General features: G+C 40.5%; 1 protein-coding gene across 2 annotated transcripts in view; it reads right to left on the reverse strand.

Annotated features, from left to right (window-relative positions):
• Positions 1-7,880: 7,880 nt before the first annotated feature.
• The window catches only part of LOC145782572 (cell division cycle protein 20 homolog), a 144,069-nt gene continuing 124,555 nt past the window's right edge, over positions 7,881-27,394 (reverse strand). For both annotated transcript variants that reach the window (XM_082594384.1, XM_082594385.1), the window contains 3 exons: positions 12,837-12,962; positions 11,866-11,997; positions 7,881-8,864 (listed from right to left, as the gene is read on the reverse strand). In XM_082594384.1, the coding sequence (XP_082450510.1) occupies positions 8,685-8,864; positions 11,866-11,997; positions 12,837-12,962 (438 nt within the window). In that variant the 3' untranslated portion in view covers positions 7,881-8,684. The remainder of the gene's footprint in view (positions 8,865-11,865; positions 11,998-12,836; positions 12,963-27,394) is intronic.

Raw genomic sequence — 27,394 nt, forward strand, 5'->3', positions numbered from 1 at the left:
AAATTCCTTTTAGCGCTGTTCACATAAGCATTGTGCTTTCGGCTCTCCACGTAATTGTGTATTGCGCACAACCGCCATGTTTGAACAGTCGAAGTGAATCGAGTGACGTCATAATCCCTTTAGCAAAGGATTAAGTCATGGCCTTTGTCTTCCTTCATAAAAAAAGCCAAGCTCTTCTGCTAAATTGCATCTCCTCACGTTGATTTAACACATCGCCGCATTCTAAAGCTTTGTTGCCTATTTCACTTCAACGCGTCATATTGCCCAGTAAAAGTTTAAGTAGTGACGTCATAATGGAGTTATCACAACAATTATTGTGCCTGCAGTATTGTTCTATGCACCGCGGGAGGAGAAAAAACGATTCGCCGGATCGTTGAAAGTAAAAGTAGCGATCATTTTGTGAAATCTCGCTTCAAGAAATTGAGCAGAGATTACGACGCAATTTTAACTCATCGATAAACATGATTTCCCGATCAACTCGACGCAACCTCCAAAGCTTCATCCCACTATTCTATATTTTTTCTGGTAACGTAGCCTAGTCATATCTACGCTTCGATTGCTAGCCCCCCCGACCCATCTGGGCGAACCTGCCTCAACGTCTGGCCAGTGCACATCCGTGCTCGTTGGTTCAACGTCAACACTTTTCCAGTAAGTAAAGCATACAATATATTCCCACATATCTTCTTTTTTTTACACCAATTAATTGAGCCTTTGCTCCAGATTTTATATAATTTTCGTCTCCAACGAGTATTCAAATCGTCCTTGTAGCTAAGCTTCTCTTCCTCGTGGGAAACCCCAGAGTTTATCCACTCTGCCTACGGGCAGACCTGGTATAGGAGTTAAACGTACCTGTGTTACGGTCACGTGATGGAGACGTGGGCGCTGCCTGGCTTTATAAAACTTCTGTCGCCCGGCCCGTCGTGAGCTGACCTTCTGCGTTTGCAGAAAGCTAAGCCCGTCTCCCTAGCCCCTTCCGCCATTCTAACTTTTGCGGACGAGTCGCACAAACTTCTCGATCCACACTTTCCTTCCACAAGTACCTAGACTCCCCAGCCTGGCCCCCGCGACCTAAGCTGGTGGAATTCCCTTCCGGGTGCATCGCCACCCCATAATCACGCCGCTCCCCGCCTCCACGGGGCGTGGCAGGCCGGTTCTTTAAAGTCTCTGACCTGGCTATGTTTATTGTGTTCTTCTCGCCGTGTCAATTATTTTGTACTCGTGCGTCGTTGATCAAAATAAAACAGTTCATCATCTTGCAGTTTGAGCACTTTGGCAACTGTCTTCAGTATACATATGGGCAGCCTGTATTAGATTTATGGGTTACATATGGGTAGCCCATATTAGATTTATGGGTTACATATGGGCAGCCTGTATTAGATTTATGGGTTACATATGGGTAGCCCATATTAGATTTATGGGTTGCATATGGCAGCCCATATTAGATTTATGGGTTACATATGGGCAGCCTATTAGATTTATGGGTTACATATAGGCAGCCCACATTAATTTGTGGGTTGAGTGTGAGCAACCCACATGAAACCCATAAATAAATATGGGCAGCCCATATGGGCCCAATGTGGTGCCCGCGGACACAATGTGTATGGGCAGCTCACATGGGGCCCGTACATCAGCCCATATGGGACCCCATACGTGCTTGCTGGCTAGGGCCGTACCCTCCGTAACCCCTCTCATAGGCCTTGGTTGTAGGCCAACTGCAGGGCTACCGTACTCAATTGGCGGACCGCGGTCCGAATCCAGATCTTCTGGGTGCTGATGGTAGACCTTGAGCTTTTGGAAGAATAACCTCATTGCCACGTTTTAGGGCTTCTTTAAACAGATTTCTACTGGTATGGGAGGAAGCAATTTTTACTGTGATTATCCTAGTTGCTGGGGAGCTTCGACTCCCCAACACTTTCTCAGAAATCCAATTCGAGTTACATTTTACCTAAAAAAGTGGATTGGTAGCCTATAGATAGCCTAGTTTAACTTTCGTGGCTGCGTGTGAAATAACTTATTCACCGGGACTGGACCGCTATATTCAACTTGTCAAACTGGACTTTTAAGATTATAGTTAATAAATCTTATTATGATAACCTACAGTGGTGGCTCGTGCCACGGGGCTGCAGCCCCACCTGAAAGAGGGAAAATATGTTTTCCTCTGTGTTTATCCAACCCGGTTACTTTTTTCACTTAAGAATTGCGGATCGAAAATTAAAATATTAAAAGTTTGGTTTGGCAACACCGATTTTGGGCAAACTTCTTTGCAGCCCGAGATTCTGGATTTCAAGCGCTCTGATTGGCTAAAAATTATCCTTGAAGCTCCACCTTTTTTAGTATTTTACAGCAATTTTTGAATCTGTTGGGGCTGCATGGAAAACAGCCCCACCTAACCGAATAACTTTACAGACTTTTTAAAGTTAGTTTTTATTTTGCAGAGCAGCGATGAGCCATGAATGTAAAAGTGTTAGCTGTAGAGTTAGGGTATTCAACAGGTTATAAGAAGTGCTAGGGCACTTCAAAATCACTTGAATCTTGTATGCAACGGCTAGGCTAGTCAAGACTAAGCTCAATAGCCTACTAGTAAAGTTTGTCTCCAAAACAATACGGTACCGTACTGTTAGTTTTTTTTTTTTTTAAATACAGCTTAGGAATACATCAACTTTTCAACAAAGTTTGAATGCATTTTTTCAAAATTTGGGATAAAAATATGCTCAGAACTCACCAAATTTAATGCGATTTTTCTGGGGGGAGACCCCCCAGCAAAGTCGTTTGTAGCCCCACCGCTCACAGATAGCACCAGCCGCCACTGATAACCTGCATTGCGCGATTAGCATCAGACATGGATATTCACTGAATGCTCAGTTACCGTACGGTACTTGTTATCTTAACTATAACCGTTCGACCGTATTTCCCAACCAGCATTCTTTACATATGATCTACGTAACAATTGCTAACTGTCTTCTGAAACTGACTGTACCAGCTGCACTAAATAACTTTCTGCGATTATAATAATCCGCATGTTTAATGCGCTGCCAACTACCGCCCTGGTAGTGTCGTGAGAATAATGCAATCGCTGTGAGTCTTTGTATCCCATTCTTGAGACATCCCTGGCAAAACTTAATCAAATTTTGGGCAGGAATTGGTGCTGTGTCTCCGCCATCTTACTGGCTTAAAGTAGGGATGGTAGAAGTAGGGGATTGCTCACTCAAAATGATGGTGGACAACTGGAGGGTCATAGTGTAATGACAAAATTTGGCACAACGGCAGCTTGATGTCTACCGCTATATGTTGCATATCCAGATGCTCCATATAGGACCTGGCTGCATGTGTACAAAGTGTGTATTGCCAAAATGAATGTATAGAAATACGTGATATCATGTCTATTTAATACAATTCCAGTCATAATAATGCAGCGATGGATTTCACGCTACAGTGGTAACGGTAAGTTAGCCTCACACTGCTATAGCAAGGTTTTGCCGATGTTCTAGCAACCTAAACCTCGCGCAAAATATAGCATTTCATTCGCTAAGAATGAATTTACGTAAAAGCAAAGAAAACTCTTTGCAGTTCTGCCAATTTTTGAATTTCGCAGTGACCCTCCAGCTGTCCTCATCGCAAGAAAAATCAATAAAGTGAGTCGTCCCGGTATTCTACTGTCCCTAGCTTAAAGTGATGATGATGATGGCGTATGAGCGATCTTTCCAGGCTAGAGGGCAGGAAATCTTCAGCCACTCAGCAGTCTCGTCGTCCAGGATTCTCAGACCATGCGCACCGTGTGGAGGCCGGTGGATTAGGCAGTGGTGGATGACATGGTCTGCGGTCTGTTCCGTGGCACCACACTCGCATTCTGATGAAGGAGCCAGGCCCCACTTGTGCATCTCCGAACGAAAGCGGCCGACGCCAGTTCGCAGTCGGTTAAGCCTGACCCACGCAAGCTTTGCGAGGGACATCCCTGGTGGACGGGGATCGGCTATGAAGTCATGGAGCGTGGAGGTGTGATTTTGCCACTCCGTGTTCCACATGTGGTTCGTCCAGTGTGCCGCACTTAAACTAAGTTCTTCTGCGTTCTTAAGGAGTTGTTGTGCGGCAGGCACAAAGGGGCGTCTTGATTTCAGCCGCTGCTTTATAGGTGGTGGTCTCTTGAATGTTGCATGGAGGAGATGGTCCGGGTCCAAAGCGCGGCGAGCGAGAGAAATCGTGGCTCCTTTACGGCGTAGCTGTACGAAGGGTTTTAGCACCAGCTCCCCAGGCGGAACCCGCCAATCGCCTCAAAAGTGCGACGCGTGTAGATAGTTTTTTGCGCAGTGACTTCAAGTGCCGGCGGTACGTGAGTGACCTGTCCAGGGTTATGCCGAGGTATGTAGGTTCGGCACAGTAGGGCAGGCGTTCCCCATCAATCTTGATGTTTATCTCACGCTGTGCCTCCCGGTTGTTAAGGTGGAAAGCCGCCGACACTGTCTTTGACTTGCTGAGCTGTAGCTTCCATTTCTGGAGGTATGCTGATAGTGTTTGCATGTCTTGGCTGAGGTTCCTCTCCACTGACTGCCAGTTTCCTGCTGAGTGCCAGGTCGTCTGCGTAAGCATATTTCCTGGAGATGGTGGGGGGCAAGTCGTAGGTGTATATGTTGAACAGGAGAGGAGCCAAGACTGAGCCCTGTGGGACGCCGTTTTTAAGTCGGCGTAGTCTGCTTCGACGACCGCTACCGGTTGTGAGGGTAAAACTGCGGTTTTGCACAAGTTCCATCATCATATGGACCATGTGTCTGTCAGGGAGCAGACGGAGTAACTTGCAGGTAAGGCCGCTATGCCATACGGTGTTGTTACGGCCAATCTCTATACAAATCAAACGTCATATAAAACCGTTCAGGTCTACTGAATCTTACGTCATGGAATTTTTCTTAAAAATGAGCCAAAATTGCACCATCGTTCGTAAGACTTGTGTCAAACCTGTTTAAACATGAAACATTGCATCACCACCTTTGAACACCTGTTTGAATTACGTGACAATGTTTTTCACTATTACGTCACAGTACTGCGTACGCGAGTTTGAGATATTGATATCTATTCTGGTCATTCGTGAAATAGTTGCTTGAGAGTTAGTCGCACATTTAACTGTTTGCTTAGTGCTTGCTAGCTGGACAAAAATTCCGTCTTTAACTAATTATGTAGTTGAATGAGTTTCGCTTTTAGCAGCATGATCGTTGCTTACTTCACAGTGTAGATTCAAACGATCTGTTATAGCCTGATGCTGCGGGTTCTTTTTGGCAATATCAAATTACACTAGCTTTCGGAACACAGTTCCCTAGTCATGTGCTATGACGAATGGTGTTGAAGTCAGTGAGTGGTTTTTTAAATAACAGCAATAACGCCTAACAGCACAGAAACTTAACAGCCGGCAGCCTCAAGCTAAAACAAAGAACCATTTTAAAAAACCACTCACTGACTTCAACACCATTCGTCATAGCACATGACTAGGGAACTGTGTTCCGAAAGCTAGTGTAATTTGATATTGCCAAAAAGAACCCGCAGCATCAGGCTATAACAGATCGTTTGAATCTACACTGTGATTTAACTAATTAGTTTGTATCGTAGTGACAAGTTTTAGTGGTGTACAGTGTTGTATCCCAATTTCGACAGCCAGGTGGCTAATTTTATAAAAATACAATTTTGAATAGACGTTTCAGAAGAGTGTTTCTCTTTCGGTCATTACATACAGACGAACGGATTCGGGAATGTTATGTTACAATTTTCCCACGAAGAGATTATGGTTTACCGCTGTGACCAGGAGTCATAGGCAGCCGTGAGATCAACAAACACGGCGCCAGCCTTCTTCTTAGCCGAGAAGCTGTCCTCAATGTCTTGGGTCATAAGTGTGACCTGATCTACGGTTGATCGTCCGTGTCGGAAACCAGCTTGTTTACGGGGGAGCTGCGGATCTATTATTGGTTCGACACGGGCGTAGATGAGTTTCTCGAGGATCTTGAAGGGGATGCAGAGCAGTGAGATTGGACGGTAACTCTTCGGGTCCCCTGGGGGCTTCTTCGGCTTAGGGACTGCAACCACAAGGGCTCTTCTCCAGATTCTGGGAATTCTCAGGTGGCGCAAACAGCAGGAAAGGAAGTCTTTTAACCAGGAGTTTAAGGAGGCAGCAGCATAAAGTATTAACTCCGAGCATAGGTGGTCAGGGCCCGGGGCTTTATGTGCTGGAGGGCGGCGGAAAATTCTTCCGGGGTGAACTTACCCGAAATGTTGTCCCCGTCTGGGGTTGTTACCCTCCAGAGGTCCGTCATTTCTTGCAAGACGGTTCTATCTGATTCACGGTCTCTCGATTTGTATTTCCCGTTCTCCACAAGTTGTGAGGCGATGGAATTTGCTGAAACGGGACATTGTTGACGAGAGGCACGTGATCTGCCAGTTAGGTTGTTCAGTGTACTCCATGCTATGCGGCTGGAGTGCGTGAAGTCGATTGATTCAACGGCTTCTGTCCAGCGCTCCTTCCTCTTTAAGTCCAGCCTTGCCAGCAGAGCTGTGGCTGAGCTGTTGGTGTCATTGCCTTGAGAGGCGTGGAGGAAGTCGGAGTAGAGGCTTTCGCACTCCTTATCCCAGCACGGTATGTAGGTCTTTCGTCGGCCGCGGGAGATGGATTGTTTTGCCGCTGATGTTATTGCATCACAAAAGTCCTGGTAGGCTTCTTCCACGTTGTTGGTGTGAGGGGATGGAAGATACTGTGTGGCTTCATTGGTGAGGAGGCTATAGTACTCCCAGTTAGCCATTCTGAAGTTCCATCGATTAACAGGCTTGCTCGGGACAGGCATTATGAGCGTTGGAGCCGTGATAATCGAGGGTCGATGTTGGGACCTGGGGAACTTCTCTAGCACACGTCTGTCCGGTTGGCAATTATCGGGGTCATCACTTGCGAAAGCCAGATCGGGGTTTGTACCAGTGTTCCAGCGTCCGGAGAAGAAGCTCGCTGCACCTTTGGGATCGTGCAGTAGGGTGAGGTTGTTATTGGCTGACCATGAGGCCAGGCTTTCTCCGTCAGTGTTGGTGGTGTTGTAGCCCCAGTCAACGTGGTGGCAATTAAAATCGCCAGCATAGAGGCTGGGTTGGGGGACACTGGGATGGCTGTTGGTATTAAGCGTGAGGGTGGTGGCTTATAGACATTGATGATGTGATAGCCTGATATGTCTATGCATAACCACTCTATCTCCGATTGGGCACTGGACTGGTCTATTGGCATCCAGCTCAGTTGCTCATGGACAAACGTGGCGAGGCCGTGTTTCCTGCTGATGGTTGCGCCTGCGAGTGTGAAGTTGGGTAATACCAACTTATCCACAGATGTGCAGTGGGTCTCCTGGAGGAGAATAACGAGGGCCTGATGTTTTGTGGCCAGATACTCGATGATGCTGAGCTTGCTGGCCGTAATGCCCTCGGTGTTCAGCTGCAGTACAGTGGGTCGTTGGTACTTTTCGACAGAGGAGCTGCCGCGCCCTGAGAAGGGCGTTTCCCTATCCACCCTGGGCTGAACCTGGGCCTGGTTTGCTCGAGTGTGACAAGCTTCGCTTCGCATATCTTTTTTCTTAAAGATATGGTACTGACGGGAGGGACCATGAGAAGGTGCTTGTTCTTCTCCCCCAACGGAAGAACAAGCACCTTAAAGTGATTAAAGTTAATCAAGGCTTAAAGTGATTAGCCATCTCTCGTCTCCGCCAGGTTATCAAGGAGAAAGGTGAATATGTTAAATAGTTAATCTTGGATGTTACTAAAGGCGATGCATTTCTCTTTTATTCGTCTACACTTCGCTTAACCACCATGTAAAATGGGTGGACCATTTTTCTCTCATCGTATTTTGTGAAAGATTTGCAATGATCAGATTGCCGAGACTTGTTCTTTTAATCCTGACAAATTTAAAATAAAAACGAACGGTGCATACGGCAAAATAATATTGGGAGGTGGCACGTTTTACACCAGGCTCATTAAAATCATGTTGCGGTTAAGTTTTCAAATGAGTTTACCATTTTTTTGTTCATGCTGAAAAATATACGAGTATCAAACAAGAAATAACCTTCCAAACGTTTTCAACACGTCGTTGTGTCGTCATCAGCAATAGTCTCATATTTACATCTGTAATATGCTTAACAACCATGAAGGGGATAATTCGAAGTCCTATTTGACCATGCACTAACTACAAACAATAGTTCTGAAACAAACAGCAGAAACTCAGCAAGTGGCACAAGAGGATAAAATCTTACACCCACGGGATCTGTTTCTCGCCGTGTCGTTTAGTTTTTATCATTCTTGTGCCACTGTAGTTAGTGCACGGCCAAATAGGACTTCGAATTATCCCCTTCATGCTTGTTAAGCATATTGCAGATGTAATTATGAGACTATTGCTGATGACGACACAACGACGTGTTGAAAACGTTTGGAAGGTTATTTCTTGTTTGATACTCGTATATTTTTCAGCATGAACAAAAAAATATGTTAAACCCATAAACGTTATTAAGTTAAATGTCTGACATGCAACTAAGCTCCAGCTTGCCCAAAACAACAAAATTCGGTTGGAAATGGAAAGACTTCAGTGACTTTAAACCTCAAACTGATGTCTATTAATTCGACGTCAGTACAAAAACGGACACAGCATGATTGAAGTTTCCAAAACATACGAAATGATGACGGCAACGTCATCTTATGGAGTTGAAAGCACTGATGGCACTAGTGTTGGTCGACCGTGGCTTGGTGGCTTTGTGTTGTTGCTTCTTGCTTTCAGATGATTGGGCGAAACATTCCCAAAGTCGAAGTGTTTCGTCAGCGGCCCCTGAGCAGACTGTCTGACCATCGGGACTGAGAGCTAAGTAGAGCACCTGCAAATATGCAACATTTATACAGCAGCGGTGTTTTTGTATGGCCAGCGCCTGTTGTTGCACCATGTGTTAATTTTGGTCCGCAGACAAACATAAGTCATGCAAGTTCAACTTACATTTAAAAAAATAGCAGACAGTATTTTCTCACGGAAAACGCAGGCAAGAAAAGTTAAAACCATTGTTGCGTCATAATCGCAAAATCAACTATTATTGCCTGAGTGTGTTGTAGTGAGTGACACAGGGTCGAGCATTCATTTATTCATTTTCTTGCTAGCGAATTGGCTGCTAATTGAGCTTCTCTGCGAAGCCGACAGCAACACCTTTCTCTCGTGCCTTTTTATCAGCAGCTGGATAAAAACAAATTTCTAGAAATGTAAAAGTTTGCCAAAAAAATTTGTTGAATTTTTTCGGTTCATCATATTTGTGGGAGCAGACATTCTCGTTTATGAACTTGAATAAGAACCGCTCGAGATTAAAGCTGAGCGACTGCCAATTGTGCAATATTTTACGCGTGTCTACCATTCACCTCAAACCAGACTTGACCAGGATATAGAAATCAAGGCGTCAATTTCATCCTTGACACCAACATGGGTGTGTTTTATATGTTAATTTCTGAGTAAAAAGCAGATAACTTAAACAGCCTAACTTATGATATCCCACGATATGTGTAGGCTACAATGAAATATTACAATATTGCTACAGGCTATGCATAATTACACATCTTTCTTTACGCAAAACAAGATTATCGGAAACTGTTGGCTCGTGGGCCCGCCTGGGAAAAAGTTTGGACACCCCTGCTCTAGAGTCTAGTTCGTAAAACCATAACCAACACCAAGAACGGCACGACATTCATTCTGATATAGTAGAGAACACTAAACTCCCGGTCGAGAAGTCGTTAAATGGCCTCCGAAACCACTGCTGGTAGGTCATGTTTGGTCGCCGGCTCCACAAGCAAACATTTATCCACTCTGTGGGGATTTGAAACCTTTTTCTCTTCACTTACATTCGCAACCTTTTTTTGCGAATGTAAGTGAAGTCAAAGGCAAAGTCTCCCACAGTCTCACACGCCGACAAGAAATATTGCTGGTGAAATCTTCACAAAGTGTTAGGTGGGTTCGTCTGCTTATGGTTTAATAATGTCGTAAAAGACAAAGATAAATATACAGATAACCTCGATGCAATCAACTTAAGTCAAGATCTGGTCTTGGTCCACCCTCAGGACCGGATGACAGGAAGAAATGTCATCAGACAAAGTGAACAGTCCATGGCGTCCGACCCTCGCAGTATGGGGAACAAAACACGTGAAGTCGTATAAAGATAGAAGACAGTCGGTTCACTAATCGCACAGTACTGAACTGATATATTTGACACTATGACGGTACAAACATATTCCCGATTGCCATAAGAGCACTAATAACACAACTGATTGAATCCACCCTAGATATCTCGGAGTTAACTCTTATTCTAAAAGAATAAACTTCAATGATCAATCTCAATTGCATGACAGCAGCTTTGGGATATTGAAGCTCAATCTTTGCACAGGATGACCTGATACGTTATTTGCACACATCGAGGACCAATCACGTTTGTGAGGACGTCCAGTTTCCCACAATTTCGGCTAACCAAATTATTATGTTGCCATGAAACGGCATCGATCAATTGAACACCCAGATCAACTTGACCATCACATACATTCAAAAATGTTTGTTTGACCTTGAATGTTTGCACGAAAAAAGATAAAATATTGAAAAATAATAATTAATAGGCCTACGTATAAAAATTCTGTGGGTTTTTATTTACGTTGTGTTTAAGCGTTTCATTTGTAAGAAGTGGCATATCGTTAATCGTTTGAAGAGGCAGTTGGAAATCCAGTGTATTTTCTTCATAGAGATGTGAGAATTTGTAAAGTCATTAAAGCCACAATCGAAAGAAAACTAAAGACGCCGTGTACTCGATTTCCACCCTTGTTTGGGTTCATCAGTGGTGCATATCCCTGTGTCTGGAGCCCATAACGACATGCTGGACAGCGTAATATAAACTTGACGGAGATTCGATCGTTACCACCGAGACAACAAGACCTATTGTTCGATGGTGACGCCTTGCACTGCGGATACAGATTGCTGCAGTACCTGGCCGCAGTTAAGCTGTGCTGCTTTAACAAAGTATTCAGGCTGTAGGCTATAACCTTGTAAAACACATTATGCGTTTAGCTGGTAACGTTTAGCAATTCGTGTGCAGCAAGTTATGTGAATTACGTATGGTGGTCAGTGATCTAAGAACACTGACGGATTATTAAGCTAGGCGTATCATGTTGGCTGCTTTAGGCTCTGTGGCTTGGTGGTGAGAGTGTCTTAATCGGTAGACAATCAGACATGGGCTCAATACTATGTTGAGTCAAACCATGCTGTTCAGAAAGTGGCATTGAATCTCTTTCCTGCTTGGCATCCAGGAAAAGAATGGATGCAGGGAAATGATGTACCAGGCTGCACTGACAATTGTTTTCTTTGTAAAGCACTGACAGCAACGCACAGCTGCAATGGATACAGGGCACAGCAGCATACAAAACGCATTGTTATTATTATTATTCAAAAATGACGCATTGCATCCAACCCTAAGTACGAAGAAACACGGTGATGACTAATTTGAAAATTGGCGTTTCTTTTAAATACTTTGGTTGTTGCGTTATAAGCGTAAGACCGGGAAGTTAATTACAGCACTGCAAATTAAAGAATGGAGTTGATGTCTATTCTCATGGATCTTTATTACTTTGTTCTAATTTTTCTTTATTTATTGTACGTTGGACGCGTACTACCTAGAAAACTTTCGACTATCACTAATGGTACCTAAGTGTTTAAAACCACGAACTCCGAATCATCGCGTCTTATGTCAGCTGAAGATAATCGCATCGGGCTGCCTATTATCTGATGACCTGATACGTCACCAACTCACCATGCTGACTAACAACCGTAACAAAACCTGGAAACCTGTGTATGCCACTTACCCGAGCTGTGTGTCCCATGAGATCCTGCATCCACTGCATGGAGGGGTAAGACCACACTGTCAGCTGGTTATGTGCGTATCCATGAGATGATACTAGCTCCTTATAGTGTGTGGACCATTTTACAGCGCAAACCTGAAGTGCAAATCATTCTTTAAGTGGGGCTGTAGAAGACTGACCTTACTACAAGACATTGTGACGGATACCACAAATTGTTTCGAAAACACCAGTTATATGGCAAACGTTAGGAGGTAAAAACAAAAAAAAACAGTCAATACAATGTAGTGAGTTTCGTTTGTTCAGGATAAAATTTATCTGTTAACCAAGCAACGAGGTAATTTAGGTAAAGAGGTTACTTTTTTTAACCATAAACAGACATAACTGAGCAAAAACACAACATTTAACATTATAAAAACAAAATAGCAAACGTTTTTGGCTATGCGGTAGCCCTTATCAAGCCATGAAAAGAAAACGAATAAAAAATACCTTAGAGAAGATGGATGGTCGCCCTCACTGGCTCAAACTACGAAGACGATAATGATAAAAAAAAGCTGTGACACGCATCCAAAATGATTTCTGTGACACCACTTGTTTTTGTGGGATTGTAAATGAACATAAGTTGATTGAATGGTCTAAATGGCCAGCGTGGAAGCTACACCGTTATGGTTAACAAATCGCAATTGCTCTCTATACTAGTCAGTACTCAGCCTTGTGCTGATAGCCAGGAAGAACGCTCTTTTCTCCACAATGTCCTCTCCGGGCGCTTGCTGGTATTGTTGGATCTTTTCTTTCCACAAGCATAAGATTTAAATTGACTGGTAAAGGCAGTGATCGATAGTCGGTGGCAGAATTAGTGGTGCGATACCGACGAGCCCAGTCTCTTGGGCAAAACACGGTATAAACCATAAACACACTGTCAATTTTTGCTACAGTCGGCTGCCGAGAAGCATAAAGTGAAAAAGTTTGTTTCCAACCTGAGACTTAGTGTTCACCGCTTTGACACACGCTCCATTATGTGCGTTCCAAAAACGAAGATGTCTATCGGCACTTCCTCCTCCAGAAACCAACAGGTTAGCCTGCCACGGGCACCATGCCAACGCCTGCAATGAATGACTTTACAAAAGTGGTAGCGCAATGTTGGATGTAATATTACTCTGTGAACTATAATAAGTGAAATGAAAGAATTGTTTTTTTTTTCATGTCTTACGGGTGAGCACACTTATGTAAAGTAATTTAGTAACTTACGTACACTTACTTACGTAAGACAATTTGTAAAAAAAACCTTCCGTGAAAATTTGCTATTTTTAAACGGAAATTAAGGCGCACAGAAGAATGATACAATAATCATCTCTATGATGTTTGTGTGCTCTTGGCCACATAATAGGACCACTGCTGACCTCCAATAAAGAACACCGGTATTGCTCAACAACATGCTGTTGAGGCAAGACAAGTCAACATCGGAAGCAGCTCGATGTCTGCATAGTGGGTGGACGAATAGTAGCTCACTGACCTCACACAAAGTGAAAAAAATGCAAGGGCTACTGAAGGAGTTCCAAGCTCAATACCGATTTACGAAAACTCAAACAATGCTATGCAATATGCATTCCTTTTGAACATCAATGTACTAAGTCAGTGCTGCTCAAACTTTTCAATACAGAGTACCGGAAGTGGTCTTATTATCATTCGGAGAAACACATTTGAAACAAAAAACTAACAATAACAAGGCCAATCATGGTTTTACAAGTCTACAGTGAGCAAATTCACAAACAGTATTTCGCTAACATTTCGGCAATAGTGTGTGGTTTTCGAGTTTTGCAATCCTTAGGGCTACTTCATATAGGTTGCACGTAGGCCTAAAGCTTTAACATTGATACGAGAGTGTCTGTACCAGAACTGGATCAATTACATAGTTTGAGGTTCAGTCATAATAACAAAATTTTTAATTAATGGCTTTCTAGCACTATTTGCAACATTGATCTGATGAGAGTGAAAGTAAAAGCAAAGAAAAACAAGTTGCCTTTCACTTTCATCAGATGAACGTTACAACTAGTGCAAGAAAGAATTAATTATCCTGATGAACACCCAAACTTTGCAGTATTCAGTTGCAATTACATTGTTCTGAAATTTTCAAATTACACTTAAAAACACAATTAGGCCACTCCCAAATGAAATTAATTGTATACACGTTTTAATTACAAAAAAATACAGGTCGATTGTAGCAAAGAAAGTCGATTTCCATGTGATAGACAAGTTTGCGATGATTGTCTGTACAATCAAGTTTTTTTCATGGGTATAAGTGTGCCAACAATTAAAAAAAGTATTTTTTGCTAATGTTACCGGTACCGTTAGCCTTAAATGTATTGGTAATTTGGATTAAAATTTTTTTAAATTATAATTTCAATTACATTCAATTACAATTGGATTTGATTCAACTCTGCTCTGTTCATGCAGAGCTTTTCATTCATTTAAGTTCTTTCAAAATTTTTTTTGGCTTAGGTCTAAAATTCTTAATTCTTTATGTTTGAATAAAAGTGTTCCTTTAGATATGAAGGGATCATTAAGTCAGTGCAAAGCACAATTCCTCAAATGACACATTGCAACTTCGGCATACCAACATCGTCTGTTGCTATAAAGCCAAGTTCTAAATATGGCGCATCGTATTGTGGAGCAAAACTTGAATAAATTTTAACCACCAATACTTTGACACTCCCAATATCACTCTTGTCCGAATCATAATTATTTGAGTCTGAAAATAATTATCTCTTATTGAAACACCGGAAGGCTACTAGAGAGCAGCCAATCTTTGGTTTCATCATCCATGACGCGCAGACCTTCCACTCCGTTAGGTGGCTTGAAGATGGTACAGTCATTGATGATGTGGTCTGCGGTTCATTGGCATACGAAGCCGAGCAACGTGATCAAGTTTAACATATTCAAGTTTATTACATTTACAGAAACACAAAACTACACAACAAATTAAATATCGAACGTTTTCGACATCACAAGATGTCCTTTTCAGGAACATAATATATACAATTTAACTACATCTGAATAAAATACAATGGTTTATTAAATCTATGAACAGGAAAAAACAAAAACTGCACAGTACTTCTGACTAGCTCAAACTCAACGATATTGGCTCAACAAGAATCTACGGTAACTGTATCAAAAGGTGTTGAACAGATCACATGATGTGGTAGAAAGGCAAGGTGCGAAAAAACTAATTTTAAAATACAGAGAGCAAGAAAGCTGAGCCGCAATTGTCTGTTCAAAGGTGGATTGTGACGTTTAATGTACAAGGCTTCTAAGATCTTGGTTTGATACTCAGACCTGCCTCTGGACATGATCTCAAATTGCTTCTCAAAACGTTTCTATCAAGCAATTTGAAAAATTATGTCATAAGTTTATATCGCTATAACAGCATAAGTAGGCCTACGAAAATTATGCAAAGAAAAATAACCTGGGCATGGTGAAAAACACATTCTGATATAATCAATCAATAAATGATTTTCAGACTAATCGCGTACCGGCAGTCAAGTGCTTACTGCTTACGTATCGGCACTGGTACCACACTTTGAGTAGCACTGTACTGTCGATTGGCCGTCCAGTCGCCACTTTACCAATATTTTTGTAACAGATAGGTTTGCTGCAGAAATGTTGATAATGATGCCGCTGCTGATCAAAATGCAAAGAAAAATTCTAACAAACATCAAGCAAGCAACTTTTTTCGCAGCAGCAACTTCCAGTAAGCATCCAAAACTAAAAGTTACAAAAACAAATACATGACATATTTCTGTTTTTAGTACAGGATGTAGATTCACTTGTATTTTCTGTAATACCGTTTGTACAATTCAAACATTATTCAACCGTAACAAACAAACACTTAGGAATTTGGGACAGTTCATCTGCACTACTTTAACATACTGCTGCCCTTGCCTGCCGTCACGAATCAAAAAAAAAAAGCTTAACATTCAGCCTCGTTGTGCCATGGAACATGTTTCCCATCCATGGAAAGGTCTTATACTGCGTCTAGCTGTCTGTTGTGTTGTGACTCAAAGTGTAATGTCATCACAATTATTAGTGTATTTCATACAGTCGCTAGAACTGGGGCAACAAATCTGGCGGCTTTAAAGTCATGACAGTCTGACTGTGATATTCCACTCAGCAATAGTCTGGCCAATTGAAACTTAAGTAGCTTACTGTTCAACTTTAAGTTAGTCAAACCCAATAATAATCATGCTTTTATTTACGCCCATTGCAATAACATACAGTACACTGCGATCACAGTTAATACAAAACAACATGTGGTAAAGCCAGAGGTGGGCAGTAGAGCGCTACTTTTGTAAAAAAGTAACGCTCTACAAAAGACAAAAGTAAGCATGGCCAAAGGTGGATAGGAGCTAGCTACTTTTTGTTGGAGTAGCGGCGCTACATTGCTTTCAGTCGCATTCCACCTACTTTCCAATTTAAAGTGAAAAAATGACTCCGTTTTGGAGATTTTTATGACAATGGGTGAAAAACTCATTCAACTTTTGCGAGAAACATCAAGCCATGTTGATACCGACAAGAGTGACATTAACACCCGTCACGACTCCGAGGATGAATTTTTTGGTGTGTTGGTGCCATCGCATGAACGTCAGTATGGAGAAAGAAAACGTAAAAAAGACCATTGTGGAGGCCTTTCTTCAGACAGAAGCAAGTCTTTGAGCTTTCCCAGAGCCGATTTAAAATGTCTATTCATTAAATAGAACATTTCCATTCGCCATTCCATCCAGTGTTGCGGTGGAGAGACTTTTCTCCGTTGGAAGAGACGTGCTGAAAACAAAGTGGGCAGGACTCAGCGGCTCGCATTCTAAAATGCTCGTGTTTTTGAAAGAAATAACGACGTTGAAATGACAGTGTATACGAATGATATCTTTCGTTTGGGGTGTTAGTGCCATCGCATGAAACGTCAGTACGGAAAGAAAAGTCAAGTGTGGAGGCCTTTTATTAGGCAGAAGCAAGTCCTTGAGCTTTCCCAGTGCCGATTTAAAATGTCTGTTTATTTGATACAACTCCCCCATTCGTCATTCCTTCCAGTGTTGCGGTGGAGAGACTTTTGTCCATTGGAAAAAACACGCTGAAGACAAAGTGGGCAAGACTCAGCAATTCGCATTTTACAATGCTCGAATTTTTGAAAGATGCTTAGATGCATAACAACACATTTCCCCTACAAGATATTTTCTATAACAATGTTAAAATGACAGTGTATACGAATGATATCTTTCGTTTTGACGTCACAAAGTGTTTCTTGTGTCAGTTTAAGACAAAAGTAGCGGGAGAAATAGCAGCAGCGCCCGCTACTTTAGCCTGAGTAGTAGTAGCGGGTAGCTGTAGTATGCGCTACTTTAGACCGAGTAGTAGTAGCGGGTAGCCGTAGCATGAGCTACTTTAGACCGACCAGCGATAGTGCGTTAATTTTAAAGTAGCGGATGCCCACCTCTGGGTGTAGCTATTAGCAGAGAGTGCAATAAGATTTTGCCAACAGCAGTAATAAAAATAGATGGACCACTGTGTTGCTGTCATAATGTGAAAGTTTTTTTGAAAAATTGACAGAGGCACACGTAGAAAGTGAATGGCACCTTTTAAGAATAGCTTCAAAAGGTGTTTTTCTCAACAATCTTTCTCCATTTCACTTTAAAAAAGCCTGGTCTTCAACGCAGAGTCATTAGAGTCGACCAGTTGTCCATAGTGACTCCTTCATTTCTATCCATCGTAGGCAATAAAACCATGCATTCTTATAGAAAAGCAGCGTATTTAACCCATTAGTGCCCGCGCGTCCCTACGAGCATACGCACCGACTTCCGGGGTGGACGGCGCCCCCCGTAAATTTATGGTTGAGGGGCAACAAAAATGGGTATTACAAATGGTGTTTCAAAGATAAAACACTTCGCGAAAGAGATCTAGATCATTTAAACGGACGTAAAGAATGCCGAAAGCGAAAAATAGCCTACTTTGCTCTTGCCCGCAAAACAGCAGTTGATCACATGGCTTTCTCATATGGTATGAAAATTTCAAAGTAGATGGTAGAGTAACTTACGCTGCTGGAATAGTCACGTAACTATTCACTGCAATATTAAGAAAACCAGCTAAATTAGACGCACTATTTTCAACGATGTCTTCCCGCTGTGAGATCAATATGATTCAACAGAACATGAACAGAACGCATTGTTTTGTTCGCAATGAGTGAGGATTAAATCGAAAACCGATAAAAGAAAAGGTGTTTACTGGTCTTGGTATATTGCCTGCATTAACGACGTCTTTTACCGCTATTATCACCTAGCCAACCTGACATCATTGTTTTATGCGGCCGCTAAGGTTTGACATCGACTTCAACGATCATGGAATATAACGTACCGGTAATAAGAACGATTATATCCTACACGCAAAAATAAAAAAAATGATCTCTTAAAACAGCTCTTTCTGCTGTTTTGTCTCGTGAGCTTTAAATATTGCTCAAGAAGTGTGTAAAGTTTAGAACTGACAAGAAATCATTAAATTTGAAAATTAAGTTTAAATCACTGCAAATGAACGTATGTGTCACAATCAATGTGTAAGGCCTCGCGTCGGGCTGCTTTGCGTCTTGACAGAATGTGCTGTTTTCATTATGGAATTTTGAGCGATGTGTTATTATCGGGTATTGACCTAAAGTAACCTCTGATGACAAAATCTGTATTATGTAACGTGTTTTCTACAACCTTCGGCCCTACGTGACAATCTCGAGTTTTCTTTAAACTTGCTTGTTTATGCCGCTCAATGCTACGTGACCGAACGATGAGTTCGTGTGATGCAACACTACGTAACCTTCTCGAAGTTACTAGACCGAACAAACCTTTTATAAATAGTGGTGTAATTTGCGTAATGGATTATTATTATTATTGAGTTGGTTATGAGAGTTGTGTTATGAGTTGTGGATTGGTAGTTGATGCAGAAATTATTGGTGATTGAGACTTGAAGTAATTGAATACAAGTAGATGAGAATTGGTGCTGATATAAATTGTGTTCGAATTTAGAGTTATTTGAGAAGCCGTTCGTTAAAGTTCTTCAAGAAGTCAGATTATCATTTCACTAGTAGAATTATTCGACATTTAATTGACTGCTTTTCGGTTTGACCCATTAAACTACGTCATTGAATCTTTCCAAGTCTTTTTCCTGGTAAGAGATAGAAAGAAATCGTGACATTCTGGGGGCTCGTCCGGGAATAAACCTAAAAAGAATAAACCGAAAAACCGAAGATTTATTGAAAGAACAATAAATTAACAACAAGCTATCGAGATGGCGGATACTGTCAAACATGAGATGATTGAAGACTTACGGAGCATGGCTGAACGAATGGGGCTGAGTGACAATGAAAAGTCTCAGTTTGTGATGGAAGAGTATCACAAGATAATGGCCCAAAAAGCTCAGCGAGAAGCTGACGAAAGAGAAGATAGAAGAGCTGCTCGTGAAATAAGGAAAGCAGAACTTGAAGCTGAAGCAGAGGAGAAGCGGGCGCAGCGCGAAGCTGAAGAAAAACAAGCTCAACGAGAAGCTGAAGAGAAACAAGCACAACTTGAAGCTGAGGAGAAACGGGCGCAGCGCGAAGCAGAAGCTGAAGAAAGAAGAGCGCAATATGAATTGGAAAAGTTAAAACTTGAATTAGAAAGACAAAAGCTGGACATTGGTGAACGATCTAATTCTACTAATGATAATGCTCGAGATGTTATTGTGGCGCAAGTTAGACGTCCAGATTTGCCATCATTTGTTGAAGAAAAAGATGAGTTGGATAGTTATTTGTTAAGATTTGAAAGATATGCTACAATAGCCAAATTGGAGAAGTCGACGTGGGCTACCCAGCTAAGCATGTTATTATCGGGACAAGCTCTTGATGTATATTCAAGACTTTCGCAAGAAGAGGCCATGAATTACTATAGATTGAAGTTAGCTCTGTTAAAGCGATATAATTTTACCGAGCATGGATACCGTCAAAGATTCCGTGAGGCAAAGCCTGAACGACAAGAAAGCCCAGGTCAATTTATTGAACGTTTAAGAAACCTTTTGTTAAAATGGTTTGAACTTTCGGGGGCCGAACAATCATTGGACGGATTGGCAAACCTTATAGTTAAGGAACAATTCACAGATTCGTGTTCAAAAGATCTGTCTGTTTATCTAATGGAGAGAAGTCCAAAGACTCTAGAAGAAATAGCCAGTGTGGCAGAACAGTACTTAGTTGCTCATGATGAAAAGTTGTCGACTGAAGAAACGTTGTCATGCGATAATGACGAAGAGCAAACAAATAATTTTAAAGGAGGTGCGGTTCCAAGAGAAGTAGGTTGTTTTAATTGTAATGGCTTAGGTCATAAGTCTGTTAACTGCCGGAAGAAGACTAACAGAAATCATCAAGAGTCGAGGAAGTGGTGCAATCGTTGCAATAGCACGAAGCGAATGAATGCAAGGACAAGTCGTTTTCCCGATCCAATCAGTCTGGAAAAGATAAAGACACGGACGTTTATCGATGCGGTTGTGCGTTAATGATTCCTGAACCCACGCTTGACGAGGAGAGACCGGATGAAGATGTTTGCTGAAAAATAATACCTGAAGATTACCTGCCAGTAGTGGATGGAAAAGTTGGAAACAAAAAGGTAAAAGTTTTACGTGATTCTGGTTCTACGGGTATAATGGTGAGGAGAGATTTGGTTAAAGACAGTCAGTTAACGGGAAAAACTGGAATTGTGATGTCAATAAATAACACTTCAATCCAAGGACCGTTAGCGAAGATATATATCGAAACTCCATATTGTAGTGGGACTGTGAAAGCGTTATGTTTACAAAACCCTTTAGTTGATCTTATAATCGGAAATGTGATTGAGAGAAATTCTGAAGTTACTTGTTATTCTTGTGGCAAGAATGGTCACTTTGCTCGAGATTGTTCTGCAGATAATCAGCGACGATCTCACGGTCATGGATACAATGAGCACGAAGAACCGAGGAGAAGAGGCAGGTGACGACCATTTGGAGTTTGCTATAGATGCGGTAGACGCGGACACTTCGCCAGGGAGTGCGTTGCTGACGGCAGACATTCGGAAAACAGACGTTGCCGTGACAACCACTGCTACCGATGTGGAGAGATTGGACACATAGCCAGGAGCTGCCCTTTTGATGAAAAGGCTTGCTACAATTGTCATAAAGGTCATCTCGCCAAGGACTGTCTGGAGAGGAGGTGTTTCCGATGTAGGAAGATGGGTCATCTTGCTCGCCAGTGCACTGAAGTCACTGAAGACGATGGAAACTTTCGCCGAAAACGTGACTATTGTTTTGAGAAAAGCTATCGTTGGTAGATCATGCAACGATGGACTTATGAGAGCTGTTTTATTGAGTAATTAATTGTTTGGTGGTGTGTTTTGTATTGATTGTGTTGTTATATTGTTTGCAACAATATTCTAAGGGGGGGCGTATGTCACAATCAATGTGTAAGGCCTCGCGTCGGGCTGCTTTGCGTCTTGACAGAATGTGCTGTTTTCATTATGGAATTTTGAGCGATGTGTTATTATCGGGTATTGACCTAAAGTAACCTCTGATGACGAAATCTGTATTATGTAACATGTTTTCTACAACCTTCGGCCCTACGTGACAATCTCAAGTTTTCTTTAAACTTGCTTGTTTATGCCGCTCAATGCTACGTGACCGAACGATGAGTTCGTGTGAAGCAACACTACGTAACCTTCTCGAAGTTACTAGACCGAACAAACCTTTTATAAATAGTGGTGTAATTTGCGTAATGGATTATTATTATTATTGAGTTGGTTATGAGAGTTGTGTTATGAGTTGTGGATTGGTAGTTGATGCAGAAATTATTGGTGATTGAGACTTGAAGTAATTGAATACAAGTAGATGAGAATTGGTGCTGATATAAATTGTGTTCGAATTTAGAGTTATTTGAGAAGCCGTTCGTTAAAGTTCTTCAAGAAGTCAGATTATCATTTCACTAGTAGAATTATTCGACATTTAATTGACTGCTTTTCGGTTTGACCCATTAAACTACGTCATTGAATCTTTCCAAGTCTTTTTCCTGGTAAGAGATAGAAAGAAATCGTGACAGTATGTAAAACTTTTACTTCGGCCGACGCCATTTCACACTCCGTAATCTATGTCGGCAATGATTTTGCCGCAGCAAAAATGCGTTCATTTTGAAAACTTCCGAGCTGGAGACAACAGCTTGTCCCATGTATAAGTTGAACCTGTCTTTTTGAGGTGAAAATCACTTGCGAACATCTCCACCTATACTCGAGTATTTATACGGTATTCGATAAAAGACAGAAGAGAAAACACTTGGCTGTTGTTAACGCTTTGAAAGTAATTAATTAGCAAAACGAGCGAAACGAGGTTAATAAAACTGATAGCCGGTTTTCACTCTGCTTGAGATCATGATTTTTTGCGTTTTATTTAGATAACTTCACTGTCTTGATCGTTGTTATTCACTCGCACAAAAAGGAAATTAATCGGCTTGTTTTCCAACTGTTCCAATTATAAGCTAACAATATCAAAATTTTTACGACTAATAAATACGGTTTGCGACCTAGGTGTCAATATAAACATGACAGTAAGCTTAATCAAAGACTATTTTAATTGAGTAGAATAGCGTGATGTCATCACCTTTCTCGCCCCCCAAGGTTTTTTGAAAAGTCGGCGCCTATACCTACAAGGACGTGAAAAGTGGGTATTTTAGATTCCAAATTGCTTTCTTCAGATTGCTGATGATAACTTCTTTTTTTCTTTGGTTAGAAGAACATTGTAGTTATAGAAACAGCTCAAGAGTATTTTCCTGAATAAGTTTTAGTGTTCACTATACAATGTTTAAGGTGGACCTTTTGTGAGATATGGAGCCAGTACATGGTACACGAACTGTGACCTATAAATCGAGCTTTGTAACATTATTTTTTAATCAACTTTATGTTTTGATAAATCTATTAATATGTATAGCTGTGTGCCCAAAGCGAAATATTTCATTTTTCTCTTACAATTTTTTCTAAATATAAGTTAGAAGTTTGGGGTAATACTAGGTTAGGTCATCATTTCGTGTGCGGACGGTGGTGCTTTATAATCTAAATCTAAGGGTTTCACTGTTTTTGTACTTAAATTGAGGTCTTGCTGCAAATGTTCATTTATCTTTATCTTGTTCATGTATATATAATTAAATTTTTGCACTTTATAAGAAAATTCATTTCACTGTTGAAGAAATTTTGGCAATTTTGGAAGAGGCTCCACCCAAGGAGCCCACAGATATTGTAATTTTTCCTCCTGATGAATCCAGCAATGTGCAAACTATAAAGTGCAAATGAAGATGAGGTGTCAAAAACGTTAACAATGTCGGAAAAGGAATCTTGAACCAGAAAGGCGAATTAGTGACTCATCATAATGAAGACACTCAGAACATGGATCTTGTTGAAGATGAGAGGCCTACATTTGATAACGATTAGACAGAGCCGCTACCGGGGCCATCCAAAGCCAACCCATTGCGTTGGAGCTCTAGAAGCATAAAGAAAGTAGGCTACTGGCAACACAAGAAAGTGGGTCAACGCCCGTTGTCAAGATAATGTTTACAGAATCACACAAATGAACTGGAAAAGTCACACTTGTAACTAAAAAAAGGAAGAGCCGTCCGCAAAAAATTGTGTTTCCTAGCTCATCATCAAGTCTCTAACATCAAAGTCTCTAACATTCCATGCATCAAATTATTCCACAGAGCAATATTATAATTTTTTTTTCCAAACTTGAAATAACTTCTTTATTGGTTTGCAAACACAAACATGCCTAAACTGTTCAGACTGGTAAATAACACAAACCAACACACTTTTTGTGTCAGCATAATAAATGTCCTTCTAGGGCAGTGGTTCTTAACCTTTAACAGTGGGGGACTGGCAAAATTTAAAAAAAAATGTTCACGGACCGGCAACCAAAGATCGTAGTGAATAGAATGAATATTTGTAACGTTTTGTTAACCAAAGTTGTCGTTGCGCACCATAATGCAAGGTTTTAGCATATGATTTGTATTCAGGACGAAAATTAGAATAAAACGGCAATCAAATCAACTCAAACAGAAAAATGTCAACCCATTTCCATACAAAATCAATGTCAGTGGGAAATTTGCTACTGTTACGCTGCCAGTAGCCTATGTGAGGAAAACGAGATATCAAAGAAGTTTCTAAAACACGTAGCTCTGTTTCGGCATCCAGGCGATTTCTTTGCTTTGTAAAAGCCAGACATGAAAAAGAACTATTGCTTCTAAATAGCTGGTTGAAACAATTGCCATCAAATCGATTGTTTTGAAAGTTAGGCACGAATTCGTTTGTAAGAGATAACCAGAAGTGTGACGATGATGTTTTTCGAATCTGGACTGCAAAGTACAGGGACCTCAGAATACCGGGACCGCTCACTGGAGAATTTTCGGTGCTTTAGTGGCCACTAGTAGGGAAAAAAAAACACACACGTTTTTGAGAATTATGAATGTGATTCTTTGAGGTCGGTACTCGGTAGTGGTCTGTTTTTTGCAAGCAAGTGATGAATCCTCATGATGTGTAATTTTATTATAACAGGTGGTATTCCTAACATATGAGTAAAAGCAATAAAGTGGGGGTTCTCGGTTTAAGAGACTTAGCTGAAGACTAATTGCTACCCTACTGACCGAGAGATGACTTTTAAGCTTATGATTTTCAAGCTAACTTAAATCTGTTTCTAGCTGTTTCAGTGGCAAGTAGCTTACTATTATTACTATGCTTACTATTATTACTTCACTAGCTGGTACAAACAGGTTATTTTATGCATAGATTGTAGTCATGGTGATCCCTTTTACATCAGCAATAAACATGTGTTGGGGTGGGTACCGTACTGTTTCTCCAGTTCTGGTAAACTTCCTAATACTTTTGTAAACTTTTGATCAGCAATGTTGCCTTTCATCTATCAGGCTACATACCTTAGAAGTTTTACTCCAGTAGGCTATACTTTTTTTGCAGGTTCTCATAATGGTAAAGTGATTTTTTTTTGTACTGTAGTCAACTTATATTTAATTGCAAGGTTTTAGCTGTTTTTTTTGGTTGAACTATCAATGTCGCTGTGCAACAATAGCAATATAAAGTGAATTTAAGTATTGCAGTTAGGTTATACGCTACAAGATAAAAACAGTGCACTTTTTTCTTCTCTCGTCCTTTGCTTTAAAAGAGAAAAAGAATACGTCATAACCGGTCAAATAGTGTTTCAAATTAAAAGACCGGAGCCGATCAAATAGCCACTGCCTTCAATGTGCGTTGCCTATCACTAGCCTATCAGTTACTTTACATGATTTTATTAGGTTATTAATTTTTGCTTAATGTCTAAATAAATATATACAAAGAAAATAAATCAATAGCTTTTTTTCCTTGGTCTGAACCTTAAAACATTTGACCAGGCTAACACTCACAATAGTATTTCAATAAGATTTAATTTATGTTATGGAACCGGTTTTCTTCCATTAGGAATCGTCAGCATAACTGAGTCGAAATAAAAATTAGCCTACATCAATAGATGTCAGCACAACTGAGTCAAAATAAGAATTAGCCTACAATATCAATAGATGTCAGCACAACTAGACCAAAAACAAACGAAAAATTACAAATTAATTAAATAAATAAAAATGTTCATGACCTCCAATCCTCCATATTCATTTCTTTATTTCTGCCTTTTCTTCTCTTTATAGTTTTAGCAAAACGCAACTTTCGAATATTATAATTTCAATTTGATCTAGCTTGAGCAAGTATAATGGCAAACACTTGAAAATTCAAATAAAATTTACTAAGCAGAGGATTATAGAAATACTATGTCGGTGAAATCTAGAATAAACGCTTCTATTACATTTTATTTTTATTTCGACTCAGTTATGCTGACGATTCCTAATCGAAGAAAACCGGTTCCATAACATAAATTAAATCTTATTGAAATACTATTGTGAGTGTTAGCCTGGTCAAATGTTTTAAGGTTCAGACCAAGGAAAAAAAGCTATTGATTTATTTTCTTAGTGATATTGCTTTCTGTATTAGGTAGATCGCCCATTTGAGGAAGTGTCATAGTACCAGATCACCTTTTTCAGTTGGTTTTTCCCATTTTTGAATTTTAAATATATACAACTAAGGATAGTGCTGTTATGCCAGTGTTTAGATACCATGGTGTTTACTTGCTGTATTCCGAAATGTAAAACTGGATAGAAAACAACTAAACCAACCACCACTGAAAAAATCGCATTGTTCAAATTTCCAGCTGGTAAAATTCTACAACGAAAGTGGATTAGAGCAATTCCTCGTCAAGATTGGAATCCAACAGAAAAACATAGAGTGTGTGCAAAACATTTCAATAATGATGATTTCATTACCACTTCTCATGATACAAAAAAGAGTCGAAAGATTACTCGCAAATCTGATAAACTGCAACGGATACGTTTTAAACCTACGGCTGTTCCACATGTTTTTCTGTGTCTTCCTAAGTATTTATCTACACCTGGGATCCCATCTCAACCTGCATCTGAAAGACTTAACTTAGGAAATGCAGCAATAACAAAAATGAGTGAAGATCTGTTACAACAGGAAACATTTAATGATTTTGCATCATTCCAGCAGAAAATAAAGGAGGAACCATAAGTGGGTACATCACAATAAAGAAAGACATTTGTATGCAATTTCATTACATGAAATGCTCAGGGAACTTTGTTGATGCTCCACAGTTGCTGGCATCAGTAATTATTACTGATAATATGGAAATTAAAGCATGTAGCTGTATGTGCAGATAATCATGTTTGCAACAGGTAAGCTAAAATATGTTCTTATATTGATATATACATGTGCAGCATTTAAGAAATTTTTGTTTAGGCAATTGATATTTTTGGTGTGCAAGAAATTAGCTTGCTTTGGCAGCTAATGACAGTTAGTTGTCGCTAATCTCACCATACTCTTTGTCTTTAATCTCAATGTAGAGTTTGAAATTTTTTGATAAAAATCATTTAACTTAGTAACATTTTTTCTTTACAAAAACCTATGAGCAACTCACATTTGTTTCCGGCTTTGTGCAAAAGTGAGCTTGTTAGTGACACTGCATTTGTATATTATATATATCATCATCATCATTTTCAGCCTGTGAGAGCCCACTGCAGAGCGTAAGCCTTCCCCTTTTCATGCCAATTTACATGATTATGTGCTAGTTGGTACCAATTGGTTGTATTGCATTGTTTGTCAATTTCGTCCCTCCATCTCACTTTTGGTTTTCTTTTGGTTTCTCGTGGTGTCCATGTTGTTAATTTTTTAGTCCATCTATTGTCCTGATATCTTGCTATATGACCTGCCCAGGACCTGCCCATTATATATATCCTAATGTATCAATAATGTATATACAGCATGTGAAAAGATTTGGAGTTTTAAATAGCAAATGTGGAGTTAAAAAGTTTAATTGCATCTAGAATTTCTATGGTGTTCATATGGTATGATTCCAGTGTGGT

The sequence above is a fragment of the Aplidium turbinatum genome, chromosome 13 (assembly GCF_918807975.1).
Source record: "Aplidium turbinatum chromosome 13, kaAplTurb1.1, whole genome shotgun sequence".
Taxonomy (NCBI): domain Eukaryota; kingdom Metazoa; phylum Chordata; class Ascidiacea; order Aplousobranchia; family Polyclinidae; genus Aplidium; species Aplidium turbinatum.